The sequence below is a fragment of the Rhamphochromis sp. 'chilingali' genome (assembly GCF_963969265.1).
Source record: "Rhamphochromis sp. 'chilingali' genome assembly, chromosome: 14".
NCBI classification, from domain to species: domain Eukaryota; kingdom Metazoa; phylum Chordata; class Actinopteri; order Cichliformes; family Cichlidae; genus Rhamphochromis; species Rhamphochromis sp. 'chilingali'.
Window position 1 is genome coordinate 11,408,941 of NC_137941.1, and position 16,220 is coordinate 11,425,160.

The window sequence follows — 16,220 nt, forward strand, 5'->3', positions numbered from 1 at the left end:
GATGTTGCCTTTCTTTAGTTGATATTGTACACTGATTAATCTTCCTGTATTTTTTTTATCTTTAACTTTATTCCCAAAAGTTTTATACTCTGCATGATTGTCATTGTATAAACTTACAGCATAATTCTAGTAATAAATATTTATTCTATCAGTTTATGTTTTGAACTGGTATTTTAATAGTCAAACATGTTGCAGTTGTATTTCTAATTATTTTCTGTTAGCTGAATGTGACTGAGAGTTAGCTAACATCTGGATATGGCCAACAATTTTGTCTTGAACTCTATTGATTTGTGCTCTTAATAACTTCTGAAGTTAGATGGATGCTGTTTCAGATTATGATTGTCATATTGACTATCCTGCAGATGCTAATGGCTGTTTAGTGTTGCACACATGTGCATAATGTCCATTAGTAGTCCTCTGAGTCATTTCATATGTGTGTGTATATGAGAATGTGGAGATGCTGCTAATATACTTGATAAACATAAAAATCAAGCATGTTCCCATTTAACGTGGACCCGAATGCAACATACCGTATGTGAAAATTGGGGTGTCATTAAACATTACGCAACACTTGTGAATCCTGAGCCTGCTGCTGGTTTCACATTACACTTCAAGAATGGTAAGAAGCTGTAAACCAAATAAATCACTACACACACACCGGTAGCATTGGCATATGTGTTTATTTTGATGAAGTGTCAGAACGCCATTAAATATAATAAACAACTTTCCAAATTTCAAGTTGAGAACATGCACTTTGGTGTGTTAACATGAATAAATCTGCTCGCAAACATTGCAATGATGATATCCAGTATCAGAGCAGTATCTGTTTGCACAGAGTCATCTCAGTCCATCAGAGTAGTAAAGTATCAAATAAAACCATGCACTGAACTATTTGTGGCTCGAGGTGCCGAAATTCTGCCTCACAACAATCAGCCCAGCGGATAGTTTTACTTCTATATGACATAGAGAAAGTTGTGCCATCTGCACTGAAATGCACAGCAGTAACATACACTTTATAATGATAAAATAGTGGAATGTGTTTATCTATAGAGCTTGTATTTTAAGCAAAGCTTTGTGATAAAATGCAGCTCATGTGAAGCATTCTGCAAGAATGAGACCAGTTTGGCTTTCTTTCCTAAGTGGGTCTGAGCCCCGAGGAAGTCGGTACACCTCCCTAAGAGGATCACTTTCCCTGGATTACAAACAACAGAGGAAACGTTCAACATCAATCCCACATCCGGTCTCTGTACATGCTACAAGCCGTCATGTTGTAACACACAGTGAGTTTGCAGTAACCATTCAATAAATCCTGTGGCTCAGACGCTTGTTATGATCAATATTTGTTGACAGCACATCGAGGCGGGGGAGGGATTGTTTTATAGAACACTGACAGGTAACAGTTATTCACTCACATGTATTTAATAAATCAAAATTTCACCCTCGGCACTTTGGCTGTATTGAATTAATTCAGATTGTAAACGCAAACTTAAAAAAAAAAAAATGCTGAATAAATACCAATTTGCACAGAGATCATGCCACACAAAGATACATAGCACATACAGTAACAAGGCAATCCAACATACTGCAGGTGATGGTCGAGTCCACCTCTGTAGCATGCTGTATATTAAAATGTAGGTCCAAAAAACAACAAAAAAAAAGGCAGACAAAATACTTATTATGCATAATATTAATGGAAATAAACACTACTATTACATAAAATGATACAAGTTGGAAATATTTGAGGTTATTTACACATTTAGGACATTTTCTTTCTTTGGGCTTACTTGATTGTTATAATAATGAAGCAGTAATATTTTTCAATAAAGGTGGTGGCAAAGCTTTTAAGTCATCATATTACCTCCAGCTTTCCATGTACTCTTAAAACTCATGTCACTTTTTTAAATATAGGAAATTAGCAGGCATGTGTAAAACACACAGTGGAGCAATTCTGCAAAAATGGTACAAGGCACAATGTTAAAGCTGTCAGACCGACAATGTGACTGCGGAGCTGCCGGCTGCAGGCACATGAAATTGAAAGCGCAATGCTTTCTAGCTATAACCAACCTAAATGCAACATAGCAGTTGCAAAACACACAAATTCTTTATTTTAATTCTGGGCTTGTACACGGCCACATCACGGTCTCGTCTATCTTTCCCTCTCCAGCTGCTCCACTGTGTTTTTACTTCCTTGCAACAGTTTCAGACAGCTTTTTCAGTCTCTTCTTCAGCTCCAGGGGGAATTTCTCATAGCACTTCTTACACACCGGCTTCATGTCAAACTCCACAAACTTGTTCCTGTGGGAGAGAGAGAGAGAGAGAGAAACAGCTGTATTTCAGAAGACTGGTCAGTGATCAGTAGAGGATATTGTCTCCAGGTGAGAGGACCTATTTGCTATTTTGTAACATATGATTTGTGTAGCATCACTGTAATGATCTCATTCCTTCAGAAGCCCGTTTCTGACAAGTCTCAGAGATTACTTTTAAAATCCACTTTTTTGAATACATTTTAATTCCATCATTAAAACTCTGACTCCTGCAAAAATTGGACGTAGCAACGTCTGAATTTTGAATGTTATTTTTCAGACCTTTATTTCAAAACCCCAAATCCTGGACAAAGATGCACACCTCCCCATGTGTGTTTCTGGTAGGGTGCTGCAATTAATCATATTTTTATCTTTAAGACAATACACAAGAAGAAGACAACTGTCTTAACTTAAGACTTAAATTTGGATACTGATACTGGTATACGGGGATTCTAAAAATCACATTATACTCTGCATTCAAAGTATCATGTCACATTTGACTTCTGACCTAATATTTACATTTCACATCTGCCTTTCTTTCAACTTGACCTCATCTTTTCCCACCCTTCATAACAAAAACTGACACCCTACAAGGCTGAGACATGATCAAGATGACAGAAACACGCATCCCTCTTTTAATAATTGCAGTCTCAACTTTAAATGAAGTCATTCTGATCATTGTTTTTCAAGCAGTCCTAATTTATGTCTGTTTAATGCTGGGATTCATGGGCATTCTTAATGCCTTTTGATGAATAACAATTCCTGAATGAACAGAATCTTGGCTGTGTTTTCCTTGACAGAAATCAATGTGTGTGCTGACACAGAGTTACAAGAAAATATTTACAGAGATGTCGAAGGTCCTTGGGTGCCTTCTGATTGTGTTCACTTCTACTAACTTGGCCAGCTCCCTAACCAATTTCCGCCAGCTGCCCCTGAACAGCCTTCCCTCCCAAAGTAGATAATCGCTGTATGGAGTGGCGCACGTGTCATAACTGTTAGGACCTCGGAATTTCAACAGCTGATGCCAGAAAGCTGCCGGAAATGATTACGGCTTTGCGCCTTACATCAGACAGACTGGGAGACCCATGAAACAAAGCTTTCCCTTCAACCTGTGATTGATCTGATTTTCCTGTTTGCACAGCAGAGTTTACAAGAGTACCGGCTTAAATCCTTACTAGCATTTCCGACTAGGAAAAGAACATTTTGCTGAAATGTTCCCGGTCTTACGTCACTCAGATATACTCAGTCATCTACAATTCTCTGCTCGTATTTTTGTTTCATGCCTTGGAAGCCAACTGAACTCAGTGTATCAGTGATCTAAGGGTTAAAAGTGGCATGGAAAGTAGGAAAAAAAACTGAAACAGATAGCAAGGAAGACAAAAACTGACCAAAGGAAAAATCAGCTGAAGTAAGGAGAGAGCAGAAAGAGAGGGATCACAGACACATGGGTATCAATTTCTTCTTCTTCTCTTTTGAGTCACGTTCTCGCTTGGCCAGCCGACGTTTCATGTCATCAGGGAGGCGCTCATAGCAGTGTTTGCACACCGGCTTCAGATCCACCTCCACAAACTTATCCCTGATAGAGCAGGGAGGAAGCAGAGATGGAAATGTGAAAGAGGAGGAAGACATGAGGAGGGGCAGAGAGAGAAGATGAAGGGAAAGGAATGAAGGAGAGGGAAGGGGGAAAGTGGGACAAGACAGGAGGACGATGAAAGGAAGGTGAGGTGAAGAAATAAGCCATCAGAGACACAGCATAAGAGAAAGGTAAGAAAAAACAGTTTGGTAGCAGCAGCAAACAGTCTCATATGGAGGATAGTGAAAAGAAACGTGACAGACTACACAGAGAAACCGTCAAACATGTCACATGTGAAAGTCTACAGAGAGCCTTCAGAGATTCATAATTCAGCTTGAATTGTCTTCAAAACTTACTTCAGGGTGAGCTTGGTGTTGCAAGTAGAGCAGGCAAAACAGTTGACACACCACGCCTTGTTAAGAGCAGACACCACTGGGAAAAAAGCAGAAGGAGCAGCCACATGAGGCAGATTGTAGACTTATAGTTTAAATTAAACTAATGTTGGTGTGAAGTTCAGGCTACAAATAATTCTCAAGGCAAACCATGAGAAGAAATCAAGTTAAATTCAATATAATAAAGAAGCAGTAAAAGTAAAAAAACAAACAAAACAATGCTGATGTAAACAGCCATTATACATTATATTTATTAAAATTAACTTCCTCACCATCGCCTTCAATGACACGATTGCAGTGGTAGCAAACATCTCCAAACAGCTGCATGTGATGAGGAGAGAGAAACAAAAGGTTAACAATGCATTGGTACATCTTATCAGTTTTTGAGGCTCACATGACACACAGTACTGTGCTCAGAAGGCACAGAAACAAGCGCAGGCTACAAGGCATTTGGAGTGAAAAAGAAAAAAGATCCATTAAAGCTTTCGAACACTAGGTGGAGTTGTTACATTGACAATCATCTTTGAGATCCACTGAAGTGAACACTGATGTAACGTGTCTCATATAGATGTATGAGAAAGACTAGCTTTAAGGCTCCTTTACGAAGAAAAAAAAAATCTCCTGATTAATTTTCGGAAAGCCTGCTTTCCTGATTGCTCCCCACCAAATCAGTGCCTATAATAGCAAACTCCTTACGATCATGGAAGTCTGTGCCGAGCTCATTAGTAGAAAAAAAAAAACATCAGAAACTGAGAAACCTGAGCTTTTTGCTCGGCTCGCTTCTACATGCGTTTATCTCATTGAGATTTTAGTCAATAATGATTTAGATGATAAAGAGATAAAGTCCACCAAAAAATGTAAGCATTTTGATATAATATTATAGATCTATGATCATGATCATGCTAATTGCATTGGGACAAGAGAAATATCTCTTTCAATGTTACACATATCTACCTGTGCAAGTGGTTTAGACTCACTGGACAAAAACTAATACGTGTATATCTGGAACAGATCCATAATGCTTACATACACTTATGGTCACTTTATTAGGTACACCTTTGTTAGTACCTGGTTGAACCTCCTTTTGGAAACTTAACTGCCTTAATTCTTCATGGCAAAAATTCAACAAAGTGCTGTAATAATTCCTCAAAGATTTTGGTGCATATCGACATGATAGTATTACACAAATGCTGCAGATTTGTCAGCTGCACATCCATGATCTTCCACCATGTCCCAAAGGTGCTCTATTGGATTTAGCTCTGGTGACTGAAGGCTATTTGAGCACAGTGAACTCGTCATGTTGAAGAAACCTGTTTGAGATGATCTGAACTTTGCGACATGGTCTGTTATCCTACTGGAAGCTGCCATCAGTAGATGGGTACACTGTGGTCATAAAGTGATGGGCATGGTCAGGAACAATACTGAAGTAGGTGTTTTAATGATTCTCAAATGACACCAGGAGCCTGAGCTGTTAGTACAGGGCAAGATGGGGCGATGCTTTCATGTCAGCTACACCAATTTGTTGATCAGGTGTACCCAATAAAGTGTCCAGTAAGCATATGAAAGAAAAAAATTGTCCATTTCGATGTTCGACTGCAAATTTTCACGTTTTCATCTTTATTTTATACTTCAGCAGCTGTGGACGAACACACAGTTCCAGTTCACTGCTAATGTAAACTCTGTTACTGATACTGACGGAGTCATGCATACCATAAACTAAGACAGAGAAATGCGAGTTTCACAACAGGCTAAACATAACAGCATGTTTCAATTTCTATTTTGGTGTTCCACATTAATATTTCGAGTACCAGTGTGTGTTACCTGGTTGTAGTGCGTTTCGCAGTAGGCCAGGCCCTTGCGTTCGTAGTGACGGTGTCCCAGGAAAGGTTTCTCACACTTAGCACACACAAAATGCTGCAAGCAAACCCAAGCCAGGCACACATGGTTAGCACAGCCATCAGTCAGTACAGTACCCCACACTCAGACTGTGTTAAAGGTAGCAGCACAGTCCGGCTTAGATATTATCAGAACATAAATAGATCAGTTGTTTCAAAGGTTTTGTTACTGCATCCATACAGAGAGTTGAGAAGTCAGAATACTGACCTCTAGAGGATATTGGGAAAATATAACATTTTTATGATGGTAATGAATAAAAATCATATCTCAGCTACGAGATATAACATATTTTTGATTAATGTGAGGGCATGGATTTTTTAAATAGCTGATTTTGGTGAATAGTTTTACGATCCACTTTTTAAATGCTAACATTCATTTACAAAATAAATACTATATATACAGCCACTATCTTTTTCTGGTAGCACATATAAACTCTCAGACAGAGCTCTAGATGTCACAGGACAATAAAGCTCTCTAGATACCCTTAAATGTTAAGTCAGGAAAAGCACCTCGTTTGAAATTAAGGTGGAAGTATGATTAGGCCCCAAGAAAAAAGTTTGCCAAGATATCCACTTTTTAGTTGAAAGACTGATTAGAAAACTTTTATACTTGTGTAACCCCTTGTATGGAGGCCGGGTGACTGTAGCCAGGCAGGGAGGCGGGGCGGTAACCAACGTAAGGCCGGTGCTTAATCCCCTCACCATATCAAAGTGTCTCTCACAATAGGCACGACCGCCTCGCTCATAAAACGGGTGACCCTGAAACGGGCGCTCGCACACAGTGCACACATGATGCTACATGTGGAGGAGGGAAGACAGGAAAATATGCAAGGAAATATGTAAGAATAGAGATGTAAATAGGAAAAATAAAGCCAATAAACGTAACTGTGGAGGTAAAAAATATGGATAAAAGTATGGCACATTTTTCACTAGGATAAAATATAGATAATAGAAAGCAATCATTTTCTTTTCTCTATGAAATCCAGCTGAGAATTACTGTGTTTGTTCTAAATACAGAAAAGGAAAATAACCAAAGAATACATCATTTAGATTTAAAATAGATCCACATACAATCTGACGAATCATACTAAATAAATGAACACACTGAAATATTACCTCCTTCAAGGTGACTCTATTTTCAGTGAATAAATTGAGCCAAGTTAATGTAACTAAAGCTGTTTTCATATGCTTTTCGGTTGTTTTATTATCACACCTCCACATGCCACTGCTTGCCCATTGCATTAACCACACGGCCTTCAATGGGTCTCCTACAGGCTCCACAGATCGGGACACCCATCTTGTCGTGGCAGGGTAGACAGTAGAGCTCCCCCTTCAGCTCCCTTGCATCAGCTGTCAGCTCCTTACTGAAAAGGTAAAAAACCCACAATAAACAATCCCAGTACATTTTACTGTAATTGAAGAGATTTATTTAGCTGTCATTTACGTACACAACACAATAGTGCATATGTGAATATGATCAGATAGCTTCACACAGCTGCAATAACACAACCTGTCCAGCAGAGAGCAATAATACGCCTTTCTGAAAATGCTCCTTGTTTAACAATTGTTTCAAACATGTTTGACGGTGATTTTCTTTTTAATAGAAAGTCTCTGTTTACCCGCAGTTGTTGCAGTTGAAGTGATCAGGGTGGTAGGGGTCGTTCTTGAAAAGCAGAGGCTGCTCCTCAATAATGGCGTGGCACTTCTGGCAGATGTACTTGCCGAGGCCCCGAGCTTTCTCTCTGTTGTGACATGGGCGGCACAGATGCCTGGTGGGACAGCAAGGGGGAGAGAAATATAGAAAGACAGAATACTTGTTTAGATGATTTATCACCTAATTATGAGTTTTGTAGATCTTTCCACATCTGGTTTTGTCTTCTGTGATTCAAGTGAATCAAACAGATACCGGTACAAGTATCCTCCATAAATCCTTCTCACAGGAGTTAGATGTGTCCATGACATGTTTTTATACATTAACTGAGGCTAACAGTGAAAATTAGGTTGGGACTTCCTCATATGTAGAACTTTTAACTACTTGAAATATTTTGGCTTAAACAAAGGTGCTGCCTGTGCAGAGCTTGCAAGACGCAGAACAAATGATGCTTGCTCATTGGTGTGAAAACCACCACACATTTATTTTGGTTGGACAATAGATTGACTATTTATTACGAGGCTAGCAAAGTTAAAACTGTTTAATATGTTCCAGCTGTGCCAGATATTTTGGTTTTCACATTCAGCGCTGTCGGAAGGTGTTGGGAAAAATTCAGGGCTGTTTTACATCTATGAGCTTTGGTGTAAGATTTCAGAGCTGAGCCAAGACAATATAAAAGTCAGGGGAGAGTAAGACAGGCTCTATATAAAGTAGAGATGGCACGATACCACTTTTTTATGTCCGATACCGATACCGATATCATAAATTTGGATATCTGCCGATACCGATTTGAATCCGATATAGTGTTTTTTAATCAACAAAACTGTTTTTTTTTTTTAAATATCTTGCTGCATTTTGTATAAGTTCATACTCAAGTTTAAAACAACAACTACACTAAAGCTATTCTGTTATACCTGTATGCAAAAAAAAACATTTCATAGTTCAGCAATACTGATCAATCTAATAAACTTAAGTAAGTACTTAGCGTAAATATTAAGCAACCTAACTAATAGGGTTCCAACTCCCAGCAACAAAAATAAATAAATAAAAAATAGGGAACCACCCCTCACGCTCCACCTCATGATGCTTAATCGACGTAATCAACCTTAATTTGATGCAGTGTGAAAAAAAAATGCACAGAAATCAATTATTTTTCAAGAAATATTAAATAGATTCAACATCTTTCTTCAACAAAATTGCAGACTGCACAGATGGTACCTCCCCAAAGGAAAAAGTACTATAGCTTACTAGGGTATATATATTAGACTTAATAGTTACTATATACAGTAATTGACTTCTATTCATTTTACATCAAATTAAAACTTTGGGTGTCAGATAATTATTTATTAAAAGCTCGACATTTTAAATGAGAATAAGAAAGAAAAGTATGTCTTTGTGCCCCCTTTTCCCTGTTAATGCCCTATCGGCCCCCCTGGCTAAACTTTGCTAGATCCGCCCCTGCACAGTTACCAGCCGTCAGCTACGTAGAAAAAGATCCTCGAGTAGAAAGTAATATTAAATAAATTCTAACAACAGCTGATCAAGCTTAAACGTGCTGCTGTTGTTTATCCACTCTTTTCCTCTTTCTGGTGCAAAGTGGGCCAAAAACAAACAAGAGAGACGGACTCGTGACAGAAAAGCCGATCAGCTGATCATTAAGCAGTTTCATGATTGAAGTAGCATCAAGAAGAGGCAGTCGCTTGTTAAGCTTAACGCAGGAATGCTTTACAAACATTCAGAGATGGACTTACACACTTGCTTTACTTCTCTCGGGGATAACTTTGTCAGAGATGAAATGCCGGGTTGCTAGCGAAGCTCCAAATGCTATCCAGACCACCAACAGGTCCTGCATGCCACAGCCGCTCTATCACATGATGCATACTGCTCCGACGTGCTAACGTTCTGAGGTGAGTTACGGGTGTTGCAAGTTTTGTGAGGTGCTTTCATGATATTTAATGGATTGGATTACATTTTTTATTTTTCTCCGATATCCGATCCAGTAATTTAGGTCAGTATCGGACCGATACCGATACGTAATATCGGATCGGTCCATCTCTAATATAAAGTACCTGATAAAAAGCATTACAGAAAAAAAAAAAACTGTAGCTTTCTATAGCTGTTAAAAGACATCATTTAAAAAGAATCCCAACCGAAACTGTGGTGAGTTGATGTAGATGACTGACCTTCCAGCATTCTTAACAAATCCAACATCTGCGAGCACAGCCTGGCAGATATCACAGCAGAAACAGTCTGGATGCCAACTGTTGTTCATTGCCTTGATCACACGGCCAATAATGAACTCACCTGGGAGAAAAAAAAATACGTTTAAATAGGTGTGTTCATGATAATGCAAACGTTACGCAGACATTAATTATGTCAAGAGAAACAAAGTCCACATCCTCCCTTTGAAACAAATGTAGCAGGTAAAAAAAGATGGATTTAATTAATTCCCTGTACTCACCACACTGGTGGCAGCAAGGTGCAAACAGCATCTGGAAGTCATGCTCACAGTACTTCCTGCCTTCAAACTGTCAACAGATCACATAAATAGATTAGAACAGTCATAACACTGACAAACAATATCATTAAAAAAAAAAAAGCTCAAATAGCTAAAATATACACAAACTTCTAATTATTATACTGTGTGAACCACTGACTGTAAATAAAAGGTGGATGTAGCCTTGAAGTTCTTTGTAGTGGCCAGCAGGGGGCGATTCTGGTTTAAAAAAAAAAAGAGATCGGACTGTATTGGGGTTTCTTACATGACATCATCTGCAGATTGCTTGAGAGACGTCTGCCGTTGCTGGTTGCTGGGTCTTCAACTAAACTAAAGTGTTGCACTAAAAACCTCCTAGTGATTGCCACGGCCACTGTTAGTACTTTATTGTTATCTGGACAAACTATACCTGCTAACTTCCAGCCAAGCAGCAGTACAACGAATCGATGATTTTGAGGGCAAACTGTTTGCATTTCTGGTTTGTGTTGCCCTTTCCACAGTTTTACTACTGGAGAGTAGCTGTTAAATGTTTGTAGACAAGTCCATCACTTCTATTCAAAATACAACTGGAGCAACATGCTATACCTCAAAAAAATCAGTTTGGAGGTTTTTGCCATTTTGCCTTAGTGACTTCCATGTGGCTTCCAGGGGTTCACTAACCGGTCTGTAAGTTTTAGACATTATTTACCCAGCAAAAGCCATAAACCTCAAGCATCCACTTGCAACCACATGCATCACTAGTTTCAAATGTTCAGCACAGCGTGATGTTTATTTGGTTATTTAAGGTGCCAGTTAGAGTGAAATTTAACAAAAAAGTACATATTTTGATTGACAAGTTGCTACCTTATGAGTGCACAGTGTCATTGTTTCTCAGTTGGAGAAAACTGAAATGCATAAATTGACTTCACGCACCACTGGGTAATCTCTCATCCCACTGTCTGGGTGTAACAGCAGTGTCATGACCGAGCTTTCTAAAGGTTAATCTGGATGAGTGACTGCCACAGTTTATATTTTATTATATCATGAATGTGACACTTACAGGCTACAATCCAGTAACAGGGGTGTCGGAAAAATGGACCGTCTAATGACGAAAAATGATAATTCCTTTGAACGATTAAAGGATATGCAGGAAAAGAAAGTGGGTTTGGGGGTGGGGGTCAAATAACAGAAGGGGTGTTTCAATCAGTTCGGCAGGGGGAATTAAACCCACACTGTTGTAACCCAGTTTTAGAATATAAAAAGAATAAACAGGCTTTTGTACATATTTCTTTGTATACATTTAACTGTATTTAAACTTTATATATTAAGTCTTCCCTTTAAAACAAGAGTTTTATTATCATTCTTATCAAGAGGGTTTTCTTTTAAATCTACATTTTACAGGTAATATGTATCAACTGACACAGCAGTGATGAGCAAAAGCTGACAAAATGACAAGAAGTACAGCACAATCATCAAGGATGCACAAGTTGTGAGGCTGATACTGATACTTCAAAAGCAAAACAAAAAACTCATTACCAGCCATTCCAGTATTTACTGTCACACAATGTGGCAGCTAATCTTTATCTGAGTATTTATAGGAGCATGTAGCATGAGGAATGACATCTAACATCCTTGGCTTTGATGTTTATTTACTGATCAGAGCTAACAGGTTCTCTGGAGCCGGTAAAACATCTGGCCCTGTGTCAAGTATGCAAACGGTTTACTGGAAGAGAGCTTCTAATAATCCAATAATCCTTTAAGGTTGTGCTCACCCTTCTTTATTTACTTTAACTGGACAGTTCCCTCACACTAAACATTGATCTAACTATATAAAGAAGGCCAATTTATTGTTAAGCTGCATTGTAAGCTTTGTTAGGCAATGAAGCATATCTGCTATAAAAAGTTGACACAATTAGCAGGTGTTTATTATAATGCACAAACCATCATGGTACCATCATGCATATTTTATGGGATTAGTAAAGAAAAAGATGTTACCTCATAGAAGAGCCCCTCTGGGAACTGCTGGAAACACTGGGCACACACGAAGCACTGTTCATGGTAAAGTTCCCCATTGCTGTTCACTATCTTCTCTACTGGGTCAAAGCCACTCTTGCAGCGCTCACACATGGCATTGGCCAGTGCATTGGCCATGTTGCTGAGGAGAAGAAAAACAAACTTAAAATCAAGGACAAAGTATATTTCTGTACTCAAAAGATTAGTTGATATAAACCTTAAATAAAATATAATCATTACAAAAAGCTTTTGCAACTGAAGCAAAACTCGCTTCGCTCAAGATATTATTGGCTTCAAATAAAGAAATAGTGCCATAGCAGCAGGTATGTTAGTAACAAATGACATTATTATTCACTTGGACAGAAAGACACATTGTGCTACCATGTTTGTTGATCTATCCAAGGCATCTGATTCTCTTGAGCAAACCCTGCTCTTAGGCAGACTCAGTGATGTTGGTTTGGGTGACTGTGTTCAGGAGCTAGCTTGCGGATATATCTCACTGTGTTTATACAGATGGATACAAGTCAAGTTTTCTGGACAGTCCCCCACGGTTAAATTTTAGACCCGTTTTTTTCTATTTTTAAAAACACAATTTAAAAGAATTGATTTACTGCTAAAATGCAGCTTTATGCAGACGACACCATACTTTACTCTGAGTCAGGGCATTGCCTTTTGTCTGTTGCAGGCATCATTGTGTGGTTTAAAGGTGGTTCATAATGCTAAGAAAACATAACTGTGTATTCTATAATCCGGTTTATTGGCCTTCATTAATCCTAAAGCTGGGAACCAAGTCACTCCGTGCATTGCTTTGAAGGTGACTGCTGGTTGCTTGCCACCATCCCAGGCTCTAGTATCCAAGGTAAGCCCTCTATTGTATTAAGTACCAGGTCATATCTCAGTCAACAGTATTCTTTACTCTCTTTTTTTTTTTTTCTCTTTACTCTCACTCATGGTTGCTTCAGTCAGTCACAAAGTTTATCTCAGCTCCTACCTACTTTGTGTTGCCAACCGTTACTTCACCTTGTCACGGCGGGTGAGAAGAGCCGTGTGAAAATAACAAATGAGGATCCAATCGCAGGCAGTAGTGGAGAAGTGAAGGTGGTTTATTGAACACGAAATAAATATAGACAAACAGCAAATGGAGCACGAAATAAACTAGACTGGAGACAACTAAACTACTGAATACGAACCGGAACTCAAACATGAAGCAAGGTGGACGACGGCATAAGATGGTGACAGCGGGGAACACACGGAAGAAACATGGTGGATACACAGACGGACCAGCAACTACAATGACAGAGGACACGACTTAAATACACAGAGAAACACAGGGGAATTACACACAGATGGTGGACACAGCTGGGAATAATCAACAAGACAAGCCAGAGGTAAAACTGAACACACTCACATGAGACGCAGACCTTCACAATAAAACAGGAACAAGAAACCATCACACTAAGACGCAGACTCGACATAGAGAGACAGACAGAAAATGACACATGGAACTAAACTAAACCTGCAAAAACATGACAACTCAAAATACTGGGTCAAACTGACCCAGAACCGTGACACACCTGTGGTTACCAAATATTCATTTCCATGGTCTCTGGTTGCCACTTCCCTGCAAATTGTTTTTGCCATACTGAGTAAACTACTTTCTTATCTGCATCAACTCCTATAGTTTACAAAAGAACTGCTATTAATGTATGAGTAGTCCTCTAGACGGCTCCTCTTTAGGGTACCCAGGGTTTTCCCCCCTATTTAATAAGTCCAACCTTATTTCTCTAACTTAATTATAAAAAATATTTTATTGTTTCCTACCATTGATTTTACATCTGTAAGGAATTTCTTTCTGTAACATATTTCCCTAAAGAATAATAATAACAAGGGTCATGCCAGGACACACCTAATGTAGTATCGTCCACCAACATCATAACAGCTGAAAGATATACTGAGTCAAAAGAGAAAGTAATGTGGGAAAGACCAGTCACACACACACACACACACACACACACACACACACTAAAGTTAATGCTCGTCCATCCAAGAAATGTGAGTGCATGCACTAACATGGATTCATACAGAAGACAAAACAGAACAAAAAACCCCAAACAAAACAGAACAGATGTGGTCTAATGATTTTTTTTTTTAAAAAGCTTGAAAACCTGAGACAGGCAGCAGCTATTAGAATAGAATAGAATAATCCTTTAATTGTCCCACAAGGGGAAATTTGGTTGTAACAGCAGCCAAAAAGACACATATACAAACAAACAGTACACAGGACACAGAACAGCTATTGCTGTTTTGCTCGACAATCAGAATTGTTTGTTTTGAGAAACTTTGGGTTTCTCTGGTTTCGTATTTTTGATTACTCTTGGTGTCATGGTTCTGTATTCTGTTTGTTGACATTCGGGCTTTCTCTTATGATCTTAAGGTTACTGTTCAATTATCTGTGCATTTAGTTAATTGAAGGTTGTGTATCCCCTTTGTGTATTCCCACTCTGTTCCTTGTCTTTGGTCTCCATGTTTTGTCTTCTGTCTGTGTTAAGCCTGGTTGTCTTAGTCTGGGTGTGTCAGTCTTTTCCTGTTTTATTTTGGTGTCTGTTCCTCCCTGTATCTTGTGTCTAGTTTTACTTCCTCCTTAGGCATTATGCTAGTTATCTCCAGCTGTGTTCTCATCTGTTTCCCATTCTCTCGTTATCCTTTGTTTGTATCTATTGCCTCAGTCTTCCCTTGTTTTTGTCACATCTTCTCTCATGGTTGTATTCTCCCTTGCATTATCTTTATTAAAGGGTTTTTTTTTATACCTTCCTTAGCTTGTGTTATTTTATACTTCATTTTAGTTTAATAAAAGCATTTTTAGCTTAGTTTAATCCTCTTGTTTCCATGTGCTGTATTCTGAGTGCAACTCTGCCAGCCACACAACCAGTCCTTACATTTTTTTACTGCTGTACTGCTAAAAACACAACTGTAATGCATCACTGGGGGTGGGCCCCAGGCTAATATTTCCTTATGTTGCAAAAACCGGTGCCAGAACAAGCAGCACATTATGAGGCACACCCAAAAACCTGCAACAGAGATTCATGAAACCATCCTCAAAAAACAAAAAGAATTATTTGCAATCTTTTCTTCTGTCAACCATCACATCTGCAAAATTTGTCACAACACACAGTTAAAACCCCCAAACGTTTAGTTCATTTAAATAAAAAGAAAATCTGACACATGAACAGCTGGCACACAGCTGGATGTTTTGATTTTGATTTACAAAATGGAACACAAGCCAATCTGATCTGGCAACGGGCAAACTACGCTCTCTCTCAAACTGAATGAATCTATTATGAAAAATGTGCAACACATCTGTCAAACAGTCAGCTCAAATTTACAGCATCTAGTTTTTATAGATGTTGACAAGTTTTGGCTATACTATCATCTAATATTTGGCTGATTGGTCCTGTGTGCATCTGACCAGTCTGTATTTACTCCTAAAGGTAGGATTTTACGGTGGCCCCTAGAGACAAAGCACGTACAAACTCCAAAACACTTGCAAACTCCAAAACACTTGCAAATTCCAAAACACATGCAAACTCCAAAACACTTGCAAACTAAAAAACACATGCAAACTCCAAAACACGTACAAACTCCAAAACACATGCAAAATCCAAAACACTTGCAAACTAAAAAACACATGCAAACTCCAAAACACGTACAGACTCCAAAACACTTGCAAAATCCAAAACACTTGCAAACTAAAAAACACATGCAAATTCCAAAACACGTACAAATTCCAAAACACGTACAAATTCCAAAACACTTGCAAAATCCAAAACACTTGCAAACTAAAAAACACATGCAAATTCCAAAACACGTACAAATTCCAAAACACTTGCAAAATCCAAAACACTTGCAAACTCAAAAAC

At 38.6% G+C, this 16,220-nt stretch overlaps 1 protein-coding gene across 6 annotated transcripts in view; it reads right to left on the reverse strand.

Annotated features, from left to right (window-relative positions):
* Positions 1–661: 661 nt before the first annotated feature.
* Positions 662–16,220, reverse strand: part of lims2 (LIM and senescent cell antigen-like domains 2) — a 39,081-nt gene continuing 23,522 nt past the window's right edge. For 4 of the 6 annotated variants that reach the window (XM_080903011.1, XM_080903012.1, XM_080903010.1 and 1 more), the window contains exons 2-11: positions 12,286–12,445; positions 10,276–10,342; positions 9,998–10,118; positions 7,783–7,932; positions 7,377–7,527; positions 6,090–6,182; positions 4,541–4,589; positions 4,233–4,308; positions 3,692–3,879; positions 662–2,295 (exon numbers count right to left, since the gene is read on the reverse strand). In XM_080903011.1, coding sequence (XP_080759137.1) covers positions 3,738–3,879; positions 4,233–4,308; positions 4,541–4,589; positions 6,090–6,182; positions 7,377–7,527; positions 7,783–7,932; positions 9,998–10,118; positions 10,276–10,342; positions 12,286–12,445 — 1,009 coding nt within the window. In that variant the 3' untranslated portion in view covers positions 662–2,295; positions 3,692–3,737. Of the gene's footprint in view, positions 2,296–3,691; positions 3,880–4,232; positions 4,309–4,540; positions 4,590–6,089; positions 6,183–6,865; positions 6,959–7,376; positions 7,528–7,782; positions 7,933–9,997; positions 10,119–10,275; positions 10,343–12,285; positions 12,446–16,220 lie in introns of all 6 variants that reach the window. The other 2 variants (XM_080903008.1, XM_080903009.1) reach the window with 2 other exon arrangements.